The sequence below is a fragment of the Pyricularia pennisetigena genome, chromosome 2 (genome assembly GCF_004337985.1).
Source record: "Pyricularia pennisetigena strain Br36 chromosome 2, whole genome shotgun sequence".
Classification (NCBI taxonomy): Eukaryota; Fungi; Ascomycota; class Sordariomycetes; order Magnaporthales; family Pyriculariaceae; genus Pyricularia; species Pyricularia pennisetigena.
The window spans coordinates 4,860,066-4,876,926 of NC_043741.1; the positions used below are offsets into that span (position 1 = coordinate 4,860,066).

Consider the following 16,861-nt stretch of genomic DNA (forward strand, 5'->3'; position numbering starts at 1 on the left):
GCCGGGCTTTTGTCCCCATTATGCCGAGAACCTTCGATACCATGAGCCTCTTGAGATCCGTGGCTCGTGACGGAGACCTTTGCCAAGTTGATCAAGTACTGCTTGCGACTCCTACGCTGCAAGCAAGTGAATTATTTGAACAAAAAAAAAAAAATGCATTTCCACACTGATATTCGAAGCTCGAACCGCCCCCTGAAGCCAAAAATACTCGTTATGGAATCCTATCCCAGACACACCATGTCGGGTTTTCCATTTAATAATAATAATAATAATGATAATAAAAGAGCCAGACCTCCAGTAATTTTAGCCTCCTCGACACAATCGGATTCAGAAATGCGATTGTTTTCAAGAGCTCAGGGGATAATGTCTCTTCCGGTCATGATAGATGGAAAGAAAAGAAAAATGTTATTCATGGCCGCGCTTCAGAGCCGATATGCATCAAAACCATCAATGCTCGTTTTGCAAAGTTCCAAAGAAGAATCGTGCATGTCGAAAATGGGTATCATCTCATTATACAGACCGCATCCCCTCATTATAGAGTCCCAGCTAGCATTTTGCTGGTGTCTAGTGACGAAGTATGCAGCAAGTTGTATGTACTAATAATAATGGTAAAGCTCGAGCTTGATAAACAAGCGTGCCGCAAATCAGAAGCATCGAAAGCTTTCCCACCAGGCGTCATAGCTGTATAAAGCGCCCTGGTCGACATAGGCCAGTGGAGCCAGCACCAGCTCCGGCAAGCTTATACCCAGTGCTTTCAAGTATTCATGTTCCATCAGACTTTTCTACGCCCGAAAACCGTAGCTTTACTCCTTCATCTTCTCTTGGTGCGCCATGAACTCTCGCACCCGCTTGAGGTGCTCATTGTGATATGCTGTCCACTTTTCGTGTACCAGTTGATCCTGCTCAAGCCAGCTAGCATACTCCTGGGTGCTCTTGACGTTGAGTGTATACAGCAGCGAAAGCCCATTCTTCTGCTTTGCCTTGTTTAGTTGGTTCTGCCGGGCGAGCACATGGTCCACAAACTTGGAGTTGAAGTTATCCCACTCGCGCAGGTAAATCTCGAACTCGTGAACATGGGCCTCCCATGCAGATCCGCTCGGCTTGAGACCAGAGATCGCCAATGGAGCTGGCGCGCGCGGAGGCACCGGCGGTTTGGGAAAGTTGATGGATGTCTCTTGGGTTCCCTTGGTTTTCTCAATAGGTGGATTGACCGAAGCCCTGCTCTCAAAAGGTAAATGTGTCTTGAGATCATCAAAGGAGTTGAGACCGGCTGCTCGCTGGGCAATCGGCTCAACTTTTTTGAGATCATCAAAACCCGCTCGTAACTCATCCGTATCCTCAGACCCGGCAGCGTTGCTAACGTTGAACCGGGGCTTGACAACCGGTGCATCGGAGGCAGGAACAGCAGTAGGAGGAGCTGTAGTGGCGAAACCGTTTGCATCACCGGCCCTCCACTCTGGTCGAGAGGGTTCGACTGGCACCCCCCGTACACCATTAGCTGCCGCAGCTTGGGGTACAGCAGTAGGCTCGCCCATGGGTGTGTCGATGTCCATAGCGTTCGAGCTGTCCATGCCATCCACGGCAACTCCACCCGCCCGGTCTTCGCCACTGGTTATATCCTCTTCCTCCACAAGACCAGCCGAGCCTCCCTTCGTCATTCTAACCGTAGGTCGCCTCTTTGGAGGTCGCATGGGCGGCCGTGATGGTGAGCCCGATCCTCGAGATGGAGGCACCGGCACGAAATGCTCAGAGCCGATTTTGTCGCTCCAGATATCGGCATCGAAACCAGATTGATCTTGCTGTGGGGAAGGTCGTTTCTCGGTGCGTGTCGGTGAAGTTACCCCCTCGTCCTCGCTACTACCTTCCGAACCCGAGCCTACGTTCCTGAACGCACCAGCAGCGGCCATCCCGGCGGCCGTGGCTGCTGTAGCGCCTGCAGCCATGCCCGCCATCCGTGAGCGGCCTTTGGTAGGGGATCGTCGACCAAGTCGGCTACCGGACTGTGCGCGGCGGGACCCCGCCCCATTCGTACTCGGGCTAAAGTCGCCGCCAGCATTGAACTGCCAGTTAACGTTTGTGTGCTCATCAGGAACAAACCTAGTGTTGATAGATTCTGCACTATTTCTCGCGAAGCTGCTTGGCTCTGCGGCATCTGCATGCACGCCGGTTTTCGGGTTTTGTGGGAAGCTGTAATTGTTAAACTTGTCAGTCTCCTTGTACCTATGGTATCTCGACGCTGTATTCAAGTGGCTCAGGCTTTCGGGCGGATGTCCAGTCTCCTTGGACTGCGACCCCCGCGCCGAACCCGTTTCCCCTTTGTGCATCGGTTCCTTCCTGACAAGCTTATCAAGCAGGTCGAACTGCTTCTGTTCAAAAACATTCAAGTCGGAATAGGCACACATGCTACGGCCTCCACTGGAAAGCCGTTTGCTACCACCGTTCCACACTGAATGTGAGTGGCGATCGATACTAACGGTCGCACTGGCAGCAGGCATTGGGCGAGCCGGGGGTGCCTCGAAAGGAAAGCTCGAGGGGTGGGTTGTAGGGTCTGCGACGTCATACACATTGGGATGGGGACCCGAGTTGTCTCTGAATGCTCGAGAACCATGAGAGCCATCGGCTGCTGCTGAAAAGAAACTTGTCAGTCCTGATTTTTCAAAAAATCTCACGCCGTCTCTTTCGGGAATGATGCGTCCAAAACATACCGCCGCTCGTTGTCGGTGGTGCGGAACCGTCATGATAACCATAGCCTGCCGATGAGGCTGCGGGCATTCCCGGACCCGCATTTGATGAAGAGAAGTGGTCCCCGAATCGAGATACTCTAGCACTGTCGGGTATATTCCCAGTGTTTGCAGTGGCCTTCCTGCTGATATTTGCTTGCCTGGGCTCTGTTGCAGGATATTTGGTGCCCTCGGGTTCGTCTGATACACTGAAGCTACGCTGGCGATTTGGGGTTGTGAAATGATCAGGATCGTCTTGGGCCCTACGGTGACTCTCCCTAGTACTCTTTGCCCTGTTGACAGACGTTCCTCCCTCAAAGGGATCCAACCTCTCGCCACTCCGAGTTTGGTACGGGCTGCTGCGAGGATCCAGGTTTGGAGGAAACCCGTCATCTGCACCGGAAGCGGCACCATAATCCGCGCGCTCTCTGGGAGGCACTGGGGGCGGCGCTGCAGCCTCATCGAACAGGCTGGTGTGTCTCCTGCTAGATGAATAGTTGCTGCTGGCCACAGGCGGCTCGTCCCCCATGGTCGATCCAGGCACGAAGCCAGACCTTGATGACCGACCAGTTCTATTTCCGAACGAAGCCTCCGCCTTTTTCTGTTGCGACGCTGTGTAGGCAGTTTGTCGCGTATCCGGTGGTCTGGTCCTAGTCGATGCGCCGGAGGAACTGGAGCCAGTGTGCACACCTGGATGAGGGGCTGTGGGGGCCCTATGCTTCGGCTTTGGCCTCATGGACACAAATGCCTCCGCCCTCGACTGTGGGTCCTCGGTCGGCCTCGGTGGCATTGGTGGCGGGTGGTTGGGGAATTTGGCGTATCTATCGGCAGAAGAAGCGGTGCCCGCCGGTCGCGACGACGCACTGGAAGCATTTGGGCGATTCCGTTGCGGAGGCGGAGGGAAGTTCTTGCCAGCATCCGCCCAAGGATTTCCCTTGACATTGGATGCGCCGGGGAAGCGGCGCGAACGTTGGGCATCATATTTGCTCCTCTGTTCCGGGCTGGTGAGAATTTCATGGGCGGCCTGAATAGTCTGAAACTTTGCGTTCACCTCGGCTTCGCGTCCGGGATTACGATCTGGGTGATATTTGAGGGCTTTTTTGCAGTCAAGGTTAGCAAACAATGTCAAGTTGAACCTTTTGGGTTGTTGTCTCTCAAGGCAGATATTCAGTTGGGTATAGTACCAAGTTTGCGAAACTGCTTCTTGACCTCGTTCACATCTGCATTCTGCGGGAGGTCAAGATCCGCATAGTAGTCGCGGTTGTAGTCTGCCTTGACCATCTTGGCTGAAGTCCTGTTGTAAGCAGGGCTTGCAGCGAAGGTGGCGGGTCAGATCAGCTCGAGTAGTTTGTGCCTAACGAACGGGTTGATTTCGAGGGGAGTTTTTGGAGAATGTGCAAGCCAACGCCAAGCGGTCGAAAATTCGGTCTCGGGGAGCAAACGTGCCGTCGATTCGTGTCGTAATACAATTATAGACGTGGGCAGGCAAAGTAAGGTCGTGATCACAGCCAGAGAGCTGCTACGGGGAATGCAATCGATCGTGTTGAGAAACCGACTTCTCTACAGGCAGCCAGTGGGGGCGAGACCGTTGGATGCCTGCTGAGGCTAGTAACGGCAAAAGAACGTGACGTGGATGGAGAGGCTCAAATTTGCCTAACGCATGCAAAGAAAAGCGTTAGCGTGATGTGAGTTTAACCGTTGAAGATATGGAGGCGAGAAAAAAGAATCAACAAAATCTTCCTGTCGCCATTCATCAGATCCGAGGGAAGCAAGGTTGGCAGGGAGGTCGCCGCATGCAAGCAAGCAAGGTGGGGTGGGGTACAAAGTTGTGCCAGCGGCTGAGGCTAGGATCAAGGCTGCACGTGTCTGTCTGTGCTTGTTGGCACGCGTGTACAGTGTTCGTGGAAGAAAATCATCAGCCGTGGTAAAGTCAGCAAGTACATCAGTCTGGGCTCATCAGGCGGTGAACATTAATCGGATTGACGTCAAGTGCATACCGAAGTAAGCCTCAGCAACAACTCTCAAAGCACACAACTATCTACAGGCTTCTCCATGTGGTCTTACGAGGCTTTCAGCTAGCTACGATGGCTTTCTTTGCGCATGTCAATGGCTTCTCTGTTCTTTATCTCTTTGTTTTGGTCGATAATAACCAGTTTTTACACAGTGACAAGGTGTTGGGATTTAATTCTAAATGTGGCAGCTGCTTGCGGGGCACCAACGGTCGTAGCCCCGGGAACCGGCCATCCAACCCAAAACATCCCGGTACGGATGGAGTCGCAAAACACATCTTTTTCATGCACATGCAGGGTTTGGTGGACTTGACAATGCTTTATTAGGTGGATAACGATAGAAAAGCGGCGGTGTTTCGAACTGACTGAGCTTTGCTTTCGAATTAATGATACCATGCAAGCCACCTCGGATGTGCAGAGAAGTTGGCTATGACAGTCCGGAAACAAAATGTAGGCAGCCGCCTGCGGCTATGACGTAGCTTCGCAAAGACCCCCCCACCTACTGTTCCTGTACCATCAGGCAAGTTCAGGAGCAAGCAGGCAGGCAGAGCTCCGGCAAGTCACAACTCGTCTATCCTCCCAAAGTATAAACTACAGTGGTCCTCAGAAGGAATTCCACCCAGTACAAGCAAAAATACCTTACTGAAAGGTCCTTGGCAAGTGCAATGAATAGGTACCAATCCGAGATACTACGCTCAAAACGCTCGGCGACTTTAATCACGTTGGTGCCAAGCTAACAGGAAGGGTAAACAGGAGTATAAGAAGGCAGTTGAGTTTTTGCCATATTTATTTGTTATTTCTCTCTTCAATTCTTTTCTTCCTGATGCGTGCGCCTGCTCTGAAAATGCGCAAATGATGCTAGATATGAAATCACAGTAAACACCATATCAAGAGTAGAAATGTAAAACCCAAGCCCAGAACAATAAAAACGCCGATAACAATCAACTAACCCAAACAAGCCAAAATAATCCATCAGCTCCTTTCCAATGTAACAAGAAACCAATGTGTCGTGGACACATGGGGAAATGATGATCCAGGCAATTTCCAATGATGGAAACAACTATTACAAAATGCAGAAACAAACTCAAACGTAAGGCTGGGCTATATTTCAAACCATGCCTTCGAAAATCCCTCAGGGAGTATCCCTGCCCAGGTCATATGACCAGCCGCCCTCACGCCTGATCTTTTCGCGGGCAATTAGATCCTTGCGGATGTCTTCCTCTGTCAACCTGTCGCCGCCGTCCCAGTTGGCACTGCTCGTTCGTGCCCGGAACTTGGCTTGCCTGTTCCCACCCTTGAAGACCTCTTCCATGTTGATCGGCGCTGGCGGGCCAAACACTTGCATGGGATCGATAGTCTCCTGCCTCATAAGCGCCCGGCGCAGATCCGGGGAGTTGGCCCAGTCCGCGACCGCCACTTGGTCCTCCTCATCGCTGTCGTCTTCGTCTGTTTGGATCTCCGGGAGTTCTATGGCCTCACCGTTCTGGAAGCGAGGCGATGAGCGAGTGGCCGACTTAGCTGCTGATTTGGCCTGAGAAGCAGCCCCTGGTCGTGCTGGCGTCTTGTGCGTTGACGGCCCAGCTCCGGTCTGGGATTGTGCAAACGGTATAGTTCCCTTGGATACCTGAGCCATACCCAATGGATGCGTGGCTTTGACATTGGCGTTGTGCTGGTTCTCGACCGCCGCCTTGAACAGGTCCCGCGTCGCACTCTGGGATTGGGGAACATTGGTATAGCCGTGAGAGAAATGGGATTTGTTGTTGGGCAAGTCCTGCTGAAGAGGTCAGTACTGTGTGTCGAATATGAAAAGATTGGGCCATGTCTCACCTTCTTGAAGCCGTTTGACGGCCGCACAGGCGGGACGTTCATAACACCTCCCATCTCCAACTCGTCTGCATCCCACTCATCTGTAAAGCGCATGCGCTTCGACTCGGATTCCTTGAAAGAAGGACCTGGCTTCTGCTGACCCTGGCGATACTCATCCTGTTGAAGAGGTCGTTTGGGCGCAGGCTTGGCAGCGCTTGCCATGCCCGGTGGGTAAGGCCTAGACAGGTCATCCTGGCTTCGCATGGCCGCGTCAAGCCGGGAAGCAGGACGTGGGATAGAGCCTGCTGTGGTACTGTGATCAGGTCGGCCGTTTTGCTGAGATCTCTGCAGAGGCGGAGGCGCCTTGGTCTGTTTCGCCTTTTCGAGGATTGCCTGCCTGGCGGCAGCTTTCCTGGCCTCTGCTTGGGCCGCCGCGGCTTGTCTCCGCTCCTCCTCCTTCTGCCTCTCGGCCTCGAGACGCTGCTGCTGCTCACGTTCCCGCTTCTTTTCTTTTTCCAACTTGGCCTGTCGTTTGGCCTCGGCTTCGCGCTCCTCGACCTCCTTTTTCCTTGCGGCGGCTTGCTCAAGTGCCTTTGGACGGCCCGTCGAGGCGACCGAGCTCTTGAAGCTCGCCACCGAGGGCTTCTTCTGCAAGTTAGGCACGCTAGGCTTAGACTTGAGCTGCGATGACTGGGGGCCCAGGGTGTCCTGTAGCGTGGCTGACAAAACACTGGTTGAGGGATGCGCTCGCGGGTGTTGGGATGTTGTGTTGACTCTTATGACGGTAGGTGCCTGTTTGGACTTGCTAAGCGTCTCCTTGGATGGCTTTGCCACAGGACGGCGTATCGCAGACTTGGACTGCACTGCTGACCGTGGCACAGATGGCGGGGGCATCATTGATGGTGCATCGGCCATGTCCACGTCCCGATCAGAAGGTCCAGCTTGGCCCTTACCCTTACGTGGACTGCTTCGAGTGACCCTGGGCGTCTCCTTGACTGGAGATGCCGGACGTCTGCGCGCCTCCTCTTCCATCCTCTCTTGCATTCTCCTGGCCTCGGCCTTCTGGTGAGCCTCGATCCGTTCTTGCTCCCTCTTGGCCTCAAGCTGCCGCCGCTCTTGCTCCTGGTTAAAAGCCCTCGCCTTTTCCCTCTCCATCTCTCGGGCCTTTTCCAGCATGTTCATCTCCTTAGCAGCACGCTGGGCCTCCTTTGCCGCCTTCTCCCTTTGCTTCTGTTCCAACTTCTCCTTTTCAAGCTCACGCTTTTCTCTCTCAGCCGACGCCCTTGTCTTGCGGGTGTTGGCACGCACAGGGCTTCCCGGCCTTGAAGGATTCGAGTTATTCAAGGGCAGGTGTTGAGAGAGATCCGGATATAACGCATCGCCTGCAGTTTTTGGTCTGGGTGCAAGAGACTCCACGGAGGGGTTGAAGTGCATCCCAAGACGGGTGGAAGAAGGAGACAGAAGCGAGGCCTTTCCTTCAGCGCTGACAGCCGCGCTACTAGCGAGCAGCCCTTTGGAGCTTTTGAGGATTGATGAAAGCTTGTTTTTAACCTGTTTGAGGGGACTGTCCCGGAACGATCGCGATGGCGATTTGGGCGTTGAGGGCCGGTCACCTTCGTGCACGGTTGCGAGAGCAGTAGGGTTTGATACCGAAATTGCCTTCTTTAGAGGGCTTGAAGTATCATCCGACACCTCGGACTCCATGCTTGTATTCGATGGCAAAAAAGGTACCGAGGCAGACTTGGAGTGTCCTGGGGTACCAGTGGACTTATCAGACATGATAGCCGCTCTTTTCGGGGACGTTTCGAGACTATCCTGCCGTCCTTGTGCAGACGGCAGAAAATCAGAGCCACCAACAGTATCCTTGCCGGCGAAAGATTCCATCACGTCGGTTGTATGACTCTTAGTCATTGCTGGACGAGGGCTATGCACCGCGGCAGGCTGCTGTTTGGCAGGCGGTAGAGCAATCCAGTCCTCGTCGTCATCTTCTGGGAATGCACCCGGGGTTGTCATGTGATCCTTCTTCGGCGGTGTAGGTGGTCTCTCCAGAGCAGCCGGCTGCTGGGTTGTGGTCTCGACAGGTTGCACGAGGTTGCTCATTGCAGCTTGAGGGAGCGCGTTCACATTGGCCAGAGACTTAGAAGGTCTCGAACCGGTGGACTGAGACTTCCCAAGCATGCTGATCTGGTCCTGAAGTCGTTGCGTATAGGTTTTGTTATGCGCGGCAACCTTTGAGTCGATATTGCTTGTCTTCTGCGTAGAAAGGTCATCATCAATATTCATCTCGTCTGGATCGTCCTCCTCGTCCTCGTCATCATCCTCTTCCTCATTCTCATGGCGCGCGTTGCCCAAGCTCTTGCCCCCAGTAGGTCGATTGTAGTAGCTCTGCCGTGTCTGATCCAGGTGGCTAGTCCGCGACATGCGGGCACCAATACTCTTGGTGGTACCCAGTGGCTCGCGTGCGGGTAGTGAGGCAAAGTTCAGGCTGCTCTTGCGCACGATAGGTCTTATGGGACTTGATGCATCGGATGGTGAGGCTTCATCGCTGGGTTTCTCCATCAAGACAGCTGCCGAAGGTGCCGGTACCGGCTTTCGCACGATTGAGGGTGAAGGATGCTCAGCAGCTGGCTTCTGAGGCGACTGCTTCTGAGGCGAGGCAGGCTTGAGTGGTGAACTTTTGTGCGGTGATGTCGGCATCGGGGAATGGACTGGTGATGGTGATCGAACGGGAGGTGACTGAGACAAGGCTTCCGGAGGCGGAAGCGGCGATGGGGCTTTGGTGAACTTGGTTTGCTCCTCCTTGGCAGAGTGGAATGATGATTCCCCGGTCGGCTGCGAAAGACTGGGCCTCTGTCCAAGATCGGGAGACGCGACGTTGGGGACGTCCTCGTCCGTCTCCGGATAGACCTGCCAATTGGACTCTTCCTCCCCTGAGTCGTCCTCCATTTCAACATCCGTGTCAACAACATTGTCCTGCTGTGACTGCGGCTGCGGTTGAGGTTGAGGTTGAGGTTGACTCCCGTATCCGGAGTCAGCTTGTGAAAAGGCGGCGACCTTTGATGGTGGAGGCTTCGGGCTGGAGACAGATATCGGTTTGGGTGGGCTAGCAGCGCGAGCTGGGCTTGGCGCGGCAGCGACAGGAGGACGTGGGCAGTCTTCGGCGACCTTCAACTTGGGTGTTTGTGCGTGGGCGGCAACCGCCATACCAAAGGGTGTGTTAGGTGCCTTTGGTGTTGCAGAGAAAACATCAGAAAGCGGCTGGTTGTCATACGAGTGTTAGCAAAACTGCACGGAAGCATGTGCGCATCTGGTGCAGACAGCGACTTACCGCGCGAGACTCGGTTGGGGGCGGCTTCCTCGCGGTCCGCGGCGTTCGCCCCCGTAGCTTTCCAGGTGTCTTGAACACATCGACGAGGTTTCTGGAGAAGCTCTCCTGCGTCAGCACTTGTGTCGACGCGTATACAAGGCGATGAGGTGCGAGGCGCGAAAAGGGCGTGGCTTGCGGCCAGCGGCCCCTCTCCCACCTCCAACTAGAGCAACTCACTGCTGGTTCTCGTCAAAGATGCCATTCATGTGCTCGTTGAGCCATTCGAATTCGTTTCGGACAGAAAATGTGAACTCTTCTGCCTCGGAGCGCGAGATCTGCGTGGCGGATGCCCTCTCCTCCGCGATCCATGTCGCCGACCCGACGGGTTGACGCGGTCCTCGCATCGCCATGATGGGCGGCGCGTTCTATGTGTTTGGCCTCGGGCTAAAATCTTAAAACAAAATTGACAAATATTCAATTCCCCTTGATAACAGAAAAAAAAACAAGGGGAAAAAACAAAGAGGCAACCGTTAGTAGCTGTTGTGTTAGTTACTTGTTGAACATGGCGGTTGTTGTGATTTCCAAGAACGGAAGCGAGCTGGAGAGCTGAGGGGAGCGTGTCGGCTGAATGTGCAGGTGTTCCACTTTCTCGGTGCATGGGATGTGCGAATGTAAACAAACTCGTCCTGACGCAAGAGCTCCTGCAAGCTTGGTGCACGGACTCTCAACTTTGCAAGCCAAAAAATTGTGAAATCGTGGGGCGTTGACACATCACGTGGGTCATGTTATTGAAAACCATGGGAATTTTTTGTTTTCATTGGCAATTGGCGGCACCTTTCGTGTAGGTTTTCACGCTTGACTACTAAGTAGGAAGCCATTTCAAGATTTTAAGACCAATGAATTGTATGTGATACCAGCATTTTCTGGCGAATACACAACGCGCGTACGCCAAATTTAATATCTGGTTTTTTTTTTTTTTTTTTTTTTTTTTTTTTTTTTTTTTTTTTTTTTTTTTTTTGTATCGTCCTTGCTGGATCATGAATATAATGGCTTGGTGCATACCCCCAGACGTTAGTAGGTCAACGGTGAACCAAGTATGAAAACAGGTAGGCAGAAAAGAAGGCCAGCCGTCAGCAGCCCTCAGTTGGATTATTTGATCAATACACGCTCTACTCCAGACACTCCAGAAAACACCAATTTCTCGAAATAATTCCACGTTGCAATCCTGGCAATCAATAACTGGCCAGTGTATGTATCCATGGGTCATATTTGTGAGGACCGATAAACTTCCTGAAAATGATGGAGGGCACGTTGCAAAAATTAGTCCGTTGATACGTTCGTTTCTCAACCATGCCAATAATATGTTTAGACAAGTGCGGAAAAATCAATGTTTAGGTTCTCTCCGTTCCCGTTGATACCAAAGAATTGTAGCCTAGTCGATGAAACAAATGTTAGCCCCGGTATCTTTTATAGGTATAACACAAGGTGGAAGTCATGGATGTAAACCTACCAATCTTCGACGTTGAGCGTAGACGGCACCGCAGGACCACCGTGGGCAGACGAGGCACTACCCCAACTGTCGGGGCTCTGACCGTCCTGCATAGGACCGGCCGCCGAATCCAAATTTGCCCAAAACCCAGCAGGTAACCCGTTGCCCGACATCTGGCCAAATTGCACCGGACTGCCGCTGTTCTGCAGTGGGCTGCCGCTCGTCTTTATCTGCGCCCCAAATGACTCCGATGACGTCCCTGGTGCACTGTGGTTCTCCCCAGCCTGCGAGCCTTGGTTGAACTGCATCATACTCGGGTCGACATTTTGATGTGGCTGCTGAGGTGACATCTGTGGTGGGAACGCCGGCATGTGCGCGCTTTCTGGGAAAAGCTGATCGGGTTGAAAGTTCTCCCATATTGATTGCGACAGGTTGGGCGAGTTCCTGGTGACCAGGTACAGATCCGGGGGAGTTGTCGGCATTGACATGGATGGATTGAACGGCGTAGCAGGCCTCGTTGTCGGATGTGATCCAGATCCTCCCATGAAAGCATCCAGCCGCGCATTCGGAGATGTCAGAGGTGGTGGCATGGTGCCGTTATTGCCATTCATGTGGCCGCCTCCAGCCGAGTCATGCCTCGCCGACATGCTGGGAGTTTGGGGCCGCGATCGTACATACGACTCTTGCGGCTGTGGCGTGTTGTTGAAGTCAATCGCCATCTCGTCGTACTTCCGTTTGGCCTCATGGAGTGACGGCTGATGAGAGTTTTGTTCGTGTTGCTGCTGCGCGGCATGCTGGTCGAGCCTGTTCAATATTTGTTGCGCTTTCCTATGCCGTTTACCGGCAGCCTTCTGAAGCCTCTCCTCCAAAACTTTGTTGCCCAAGATGGACTGGAACAACGTCCAGACCATCTTGCCGACGAGCCAAACACGCGAAACGTCCTTCAGCGCTTGCATACATGTCCGTATCCTGTCCTGTGTCACTTGCTGAATTGTTGGCACTGGGGACTTCATCTGGTAGACGTGCATAATGAGCGCCGAGAACAAGCTGTAAACGATAAATGCGGGACAGTATCGAAGTTCGTCGTGTGCAGACAGGTTCTCAATGATGGAGGTAATCATTGCCGCCGCCTGGAAAGCAATATTGCGTGACGGATATGCTGAATCTTCGGGGAATTTGTTGCGATATCCGCTTGGTGGCATGTGCGCTCTGTGGAGAAGGCATAGTGTCGTGTAGTAGTTGGAATGCAGCAGCGCAGACCAGAAGTGATGCCGAGGCATCTCCCAATACACGATTTTGGGGCAGTTTTGTAGCCAATCCGCCAGCGCCATGTCACTATGCGTCAAGTCGATCGGGTTCCTTTGTCGACCTTTGGATGCTACTGAGTATTGCTGAGATAGCACGAGTCCCATGATTTCACAGAGCTTGACATACTGCAGAAAAAATTGCACATGTCTTTGATCTGGTGGATATTTGCTTGGGAGACCGGGCTCGTCCTCGTTGAAATCCTCCTCTGTTAACATCTCCACGTCAGAGTCGTCGAGGTTTATATGGACTGGTCGGCCCAGAGCTACAGCCACTGAGCGATCGCGAGTGAAAAGAGTCCACCAGATGCGCTTCCACAGCTTCTTGTCAGCTCGGCTCAACTGCGACGACTCTACGCTCCTGTGCATGCCCGAGCCCTGAGCAACCACAGTAGCAACCCGAGTCCAATAGAACACGTTCTTGGTCACATCCTCAGGGCCCTCCCAGTACCAGCCCATGAGGAGTAGAGCCTGGACGAGAGTCACCCTGTCGTCTTCGTAGTTGGCGTCGTAGAGGGCCTTTGCCCTCTTGTAGAACGTCAAAGCTGCAGGAGTCGATGAGCCATTGGCATCCATCAATGCTGGGTTTGTGCAGACCCGAGAGCCTGCGAGTAGTATTGCCTGGAGTAGGAGTAGTGATGGTGGGTTCTTGGGGTCGTGGTATTGGTTCATGAAACGTGTGCGGTTGATGACGGGGACTATCGGGTGTATCCACTTGAAATAAGCGTCAATGAGTTCGTCGCATAATGACCTGGGCGGAAGCAGGAAGGCGCCGCGTTGGTGCAAGATGTCAATCTCGACGTTATCCAGCTCAGTCATCCTCGCCCTTGACCCCTTAACATTTTCCGGCAAGGGATAATGGACAACATCCGAGTCCGAGCCCTGCCTATCGTGCACCAGCAGCGTGAGGTTTGAAGACTCTCCCAGGAATGCAACCCTACCAGCATCCTTGATTGGCGCTCTTGTGAACTGCGGCCTGACTAGCATGTCGACGTATTTGTTCCGGTCGACCTCTACCTTCTTGGCCTGTTCTTCTGCTATAGCGGTGTTGGGGGTCCCTTCGCTCGTATGATAGACAGCGGCTGGGCGCGTGAAATTTGGCGCAGCAGGCCCGCTGTTGGCAGGCGGAGTTGGATCATCGTCTGCCTCGCGTTCGCGCTCACTTGGAGACCTCATGGAATGTCAGAATATAAGCCCAGGCAAAGATACTATATGATCTTGGAGCTCAAGCAGAGCTTTATCTTAGAGCGCTCACCTGTCAGAATCTCTGGATTGTGTAGCCGACTGGGTAGCATGCGTCTTCTTTCTTTTCGGCGAAGGAATGCGACATTCAATCTGGAAGGCGACACAGTTTGTGCATGGTATGCCGAGGCTGGCGGCATCGCATCGGACCTGCGGGAGCGTGCATAGTGAGCCATGTAGAACTATTTAGACTGGTGGAATCAGGGGTAATGGCGGGGCACCAGCAAGCCACCCAAAGGTTGCGGCCGATGTGTTGTGGAGTTCATTAAGTGCAACAAAAAAAGAGCAAAAAAGCTTACCTTTCTTGCGTGACAAGTCTATCCACATTGCCATCGTCCTCATGTTAGCGATCAAATCTCGTAGTAGGTTTTGCGTGAAACGAATTGAAGATCGCCGAGGGGAGGTAGCATATGATGCTTTGGTGGGCGGGTTACGACAGAGATGCCTCGGCTCAGTTCGAATGGAGACCTATCTGCGCCGCGACGCGACGCCTCAACTCCCACCATACATCCTAGTAAAAACCAACCAGGCAGGCAGGTGTAATAAATATAGAGAAATGTACTTCCTTACCTCGCAAGCTCGAGATGCTCTTTGTCTGCGAGTCAATAAATAAAACAAGCTGTCAGCAAAATTTCTCAGGTTTCAATTGATTCCGGCCGGTTTTTTTTTTCTCGCTGGCGCGACTGCATCATTGTCCCACCACATTAAAAAGGATTTCCTGCCCATACCTTCGGAAGCTCGGATGTCCCGGCTGGTTGCTTGGAATGTTTGAATTTGCCGTCGCCGGCGACCCTGATGTCTTGACTTGCGACTCTGTCTGGGCTCCCTGAGTATGCTCCTTCACGCTGGGGTTGGCTTGCGACGTAGGCGCCGCCGCCGCCGCCGCCGTTTGTCCCTCTCCCGACATGGTTGTGCCGACGTTTTTCTTTCGAAAAAAGCAGATTCGTTGGCTCTGCTTGGCCGTTTAGTCGTCGCGCGCCGACCGGCAGATGAGGCGCACACAGTATTTTGCGTTTGGTCCTTTTTCGCTGTTGTGGCAATAATCGTATTCGGGTCGATGTCTCTTCGGTTTCGATCGCTTTTTGTTTTCTTGTTTTCCGGTTTCTCAGGGGGATTCTTCTTTATTCTGGGCGAGTGTAAAGTCAAGGGGAACTGTGCGTGACGGGCGGGTGGGGTTCAAAGACTGTTTGCACAAGTTCCGGGTGCCGGCTCGAACGACAGGATGCAGCTGATGTCAGGTAAGGCACGTTGAGTTTCGTTGGAGGTGCAGTCAGTGTCGAATATTTTTTAGATTGGTAGACTTTCAACCTGCCAAAGCCACATTGACGGGCAGTGGGGATGACGCCTTGTCTTGTCTGGTTTATCTGCTGCTGCGGGAGAGAAAAAAAACGGGGATGAAAGGAGGATAGACAGGAGGGAGAGAGCGAAAAAGTCCAACAAAAACGACTCCTCCAGGCTAGACCTTGCACTGGAGCTCCAAGACTGCAGCAGACGCCCAGCTTTGGTCCCTGTAGTTTCAAAGTTGCGCAGCGCACGCAAGGTCTGTTTGTCTCGTCCGTTCCTGCCTATCGAATCGCAGTCCTCTATCCATCTGACAATATTCACGGCGCAATGCATCCAAGTGCTGGATAGTGAACAATTTAGTGCAGCAAGCAGCGCATTGGAGGGGAGCAAACAGGCCCGCCATAGCCATAGGTCAGGTCAGCCCACCCAGAAGGGGAAGGGTTCGGAAACGGTACTTGGACCTGTGCCTCTTTCACTCAGCTTGCGGTATCTTGACCATGCATCAATGTGGGGCCGTGCGACCAAGTTTCAGGGGTTTGCCTCCCTTTGTGTGTGCTCCCTACCTCTGAATGTAGTAGGTACTTCGTACATGAATGCGCGGCAGGCAAGCGCCAAACTTGAAAAGGCACATGTGCCGGACCTGACAGGACTTCTTCCGCAAACTGGGGTTATCATAGGTGGCAGTTAAGGTAAACAGTATGGTACATAGGTACACAAGCTGCCCTATCGGCCGGATGCCGTATGCACTCCGCGATTTAGATGGATTTGATTAAACACTTTCTTCTAGCTGTTCCACCTTTTTTTCCCGCCAAGTTTACTATTAGATAAAATACTACATTGCAGCTATCAGCTTCTTGCTTGCACAGGATCGGATTTTCACAAGCTTCTCGATCTATGCTCCTTGATGTTTGTTGTAATTCCGGACCAAAGGAAACCAAGCTGCATCATCTGACAGACTCAGGTTACCAACAAGCCAAGCCTAGTTCAGATCCAGCCCAGAGTGGCACCATCATCACCTTGCCCTCTCATCCTCTAGTCTAGGCTCTCCAACGGCGTCTCCAACGCCACGCCAAGTCTTAGCCCAAGCTTTTCCCAATAAATCAGAAGCGGAGGGCTGCATGCCTTGGTTACGGAGGCAGGCAACTACAGTACCTTACCTAGCATAGGTTGTCTTGCGAGTTTTATTACGTGGTATCATACAGTATTGCTTCTCCCAGAGACCCAGGCATCCCAGACACCCAACGGTTTCTTGAACTTGCTTTTATTCTACGATATACTTTCTTCTACACCGTTTATATTTTCCTACTATGGATTCCTTCCGGGCTGAGTCCGTCTTCAAAACCGGATAAACTCGTCAGGATCCGTCCGATTTTCACCTTTGCTTTCCAGACTACGTACTACTGAGAATATGAGCTGATAAATCTTGCCTCCCTATCTATGCCTGGTTTTGCTTATTTATATTTTTATAGTCTTGATCCCCAAGTCATGACGTGATCTACCGGGTTTGCTTTCTATTCGCGTCTCCTGTACCTTTCACCTGGTAAACTTATTTTCGACTGACACGACACACGGGACAGCTATTACTCGACACATCCCTGGATTGGAACGTGTCACCCAAAAATTTCCCCGCTTCTGTAGTGAGGAATTTGCTATTATTGGTATCGGACTGACCCAGCCAATCCTTTTGGCGAGCCTTTTTT

The 16,861-nt window shown here is 52.7% G+C and overlaps 3 protein-coding genes across 3 annotated transcripts; all 3 read right to left on the reverse strand.

Annotated features, from left to right (window-relative positions):
• Positions 1-803: 803 nt before the first annotated feature.
• Positions 804-4,001, reverse strand: PpBr36_01362 (uncharacterized protein; the record flags this gene model as incomplete). The annotated part of the gene is made up of 3 exons (XM_029888549.1): positions 804-2,626; positions 2,706-3,815; positions 3,905-4,001. 3 exons carry the CDS (start codon positions 3,999-4,001, stop codon positions 804-806), a joined length of 3,030 nt encoding a protein of 1,009 aa, XP_029752312.1.
• A 1,860-nt stretch (positions 4,002-5,861) lies between these two features.
• On the reverse strand, positions 5,862-10,252 carry PpBr36_01363 (uncharacterized protein; the record flags this gene model as incomplete). The annotated part of the gene is made up of 4 exons (XM_029888550.1): positions 5,862-6,500; positions 6,557-9,793; positions 9,864-9,954; positions 10,080-10,252. 4 exons carry the CDS (start codon positions 10,250-10,252, stop codon positions 5,862-5,864), a joined length of 4,140 nt encoding a protein of 1,379 aa, XP_029752313.1.
• A 955-nt stretch (positions 10,253-11,207) lies between these two features.
• PpBr36_01364 (uncharacterized protein) lies at positions 11,208-14,784 on the reverse strand (the record flags this gene model as incomplete). Its single annotated transcript, XM_029888551.1, has 6 exons — positions 11,208-11,274; positions 11,353-13,797; positions 13,891-14,059; positions 14,177-14,194; positions 14,448-14,472; positions 14,578-14,784. 6 exons carry the CDS (start codon positions 14,782-14,784, stop codon positions 11,208-11,210), a joined length of 2,931 nt encoding a protein of 976 aa, XP_029752314.1.
• Positions 14,785-16,861: the final 2,077 nt, after the last annotated feature.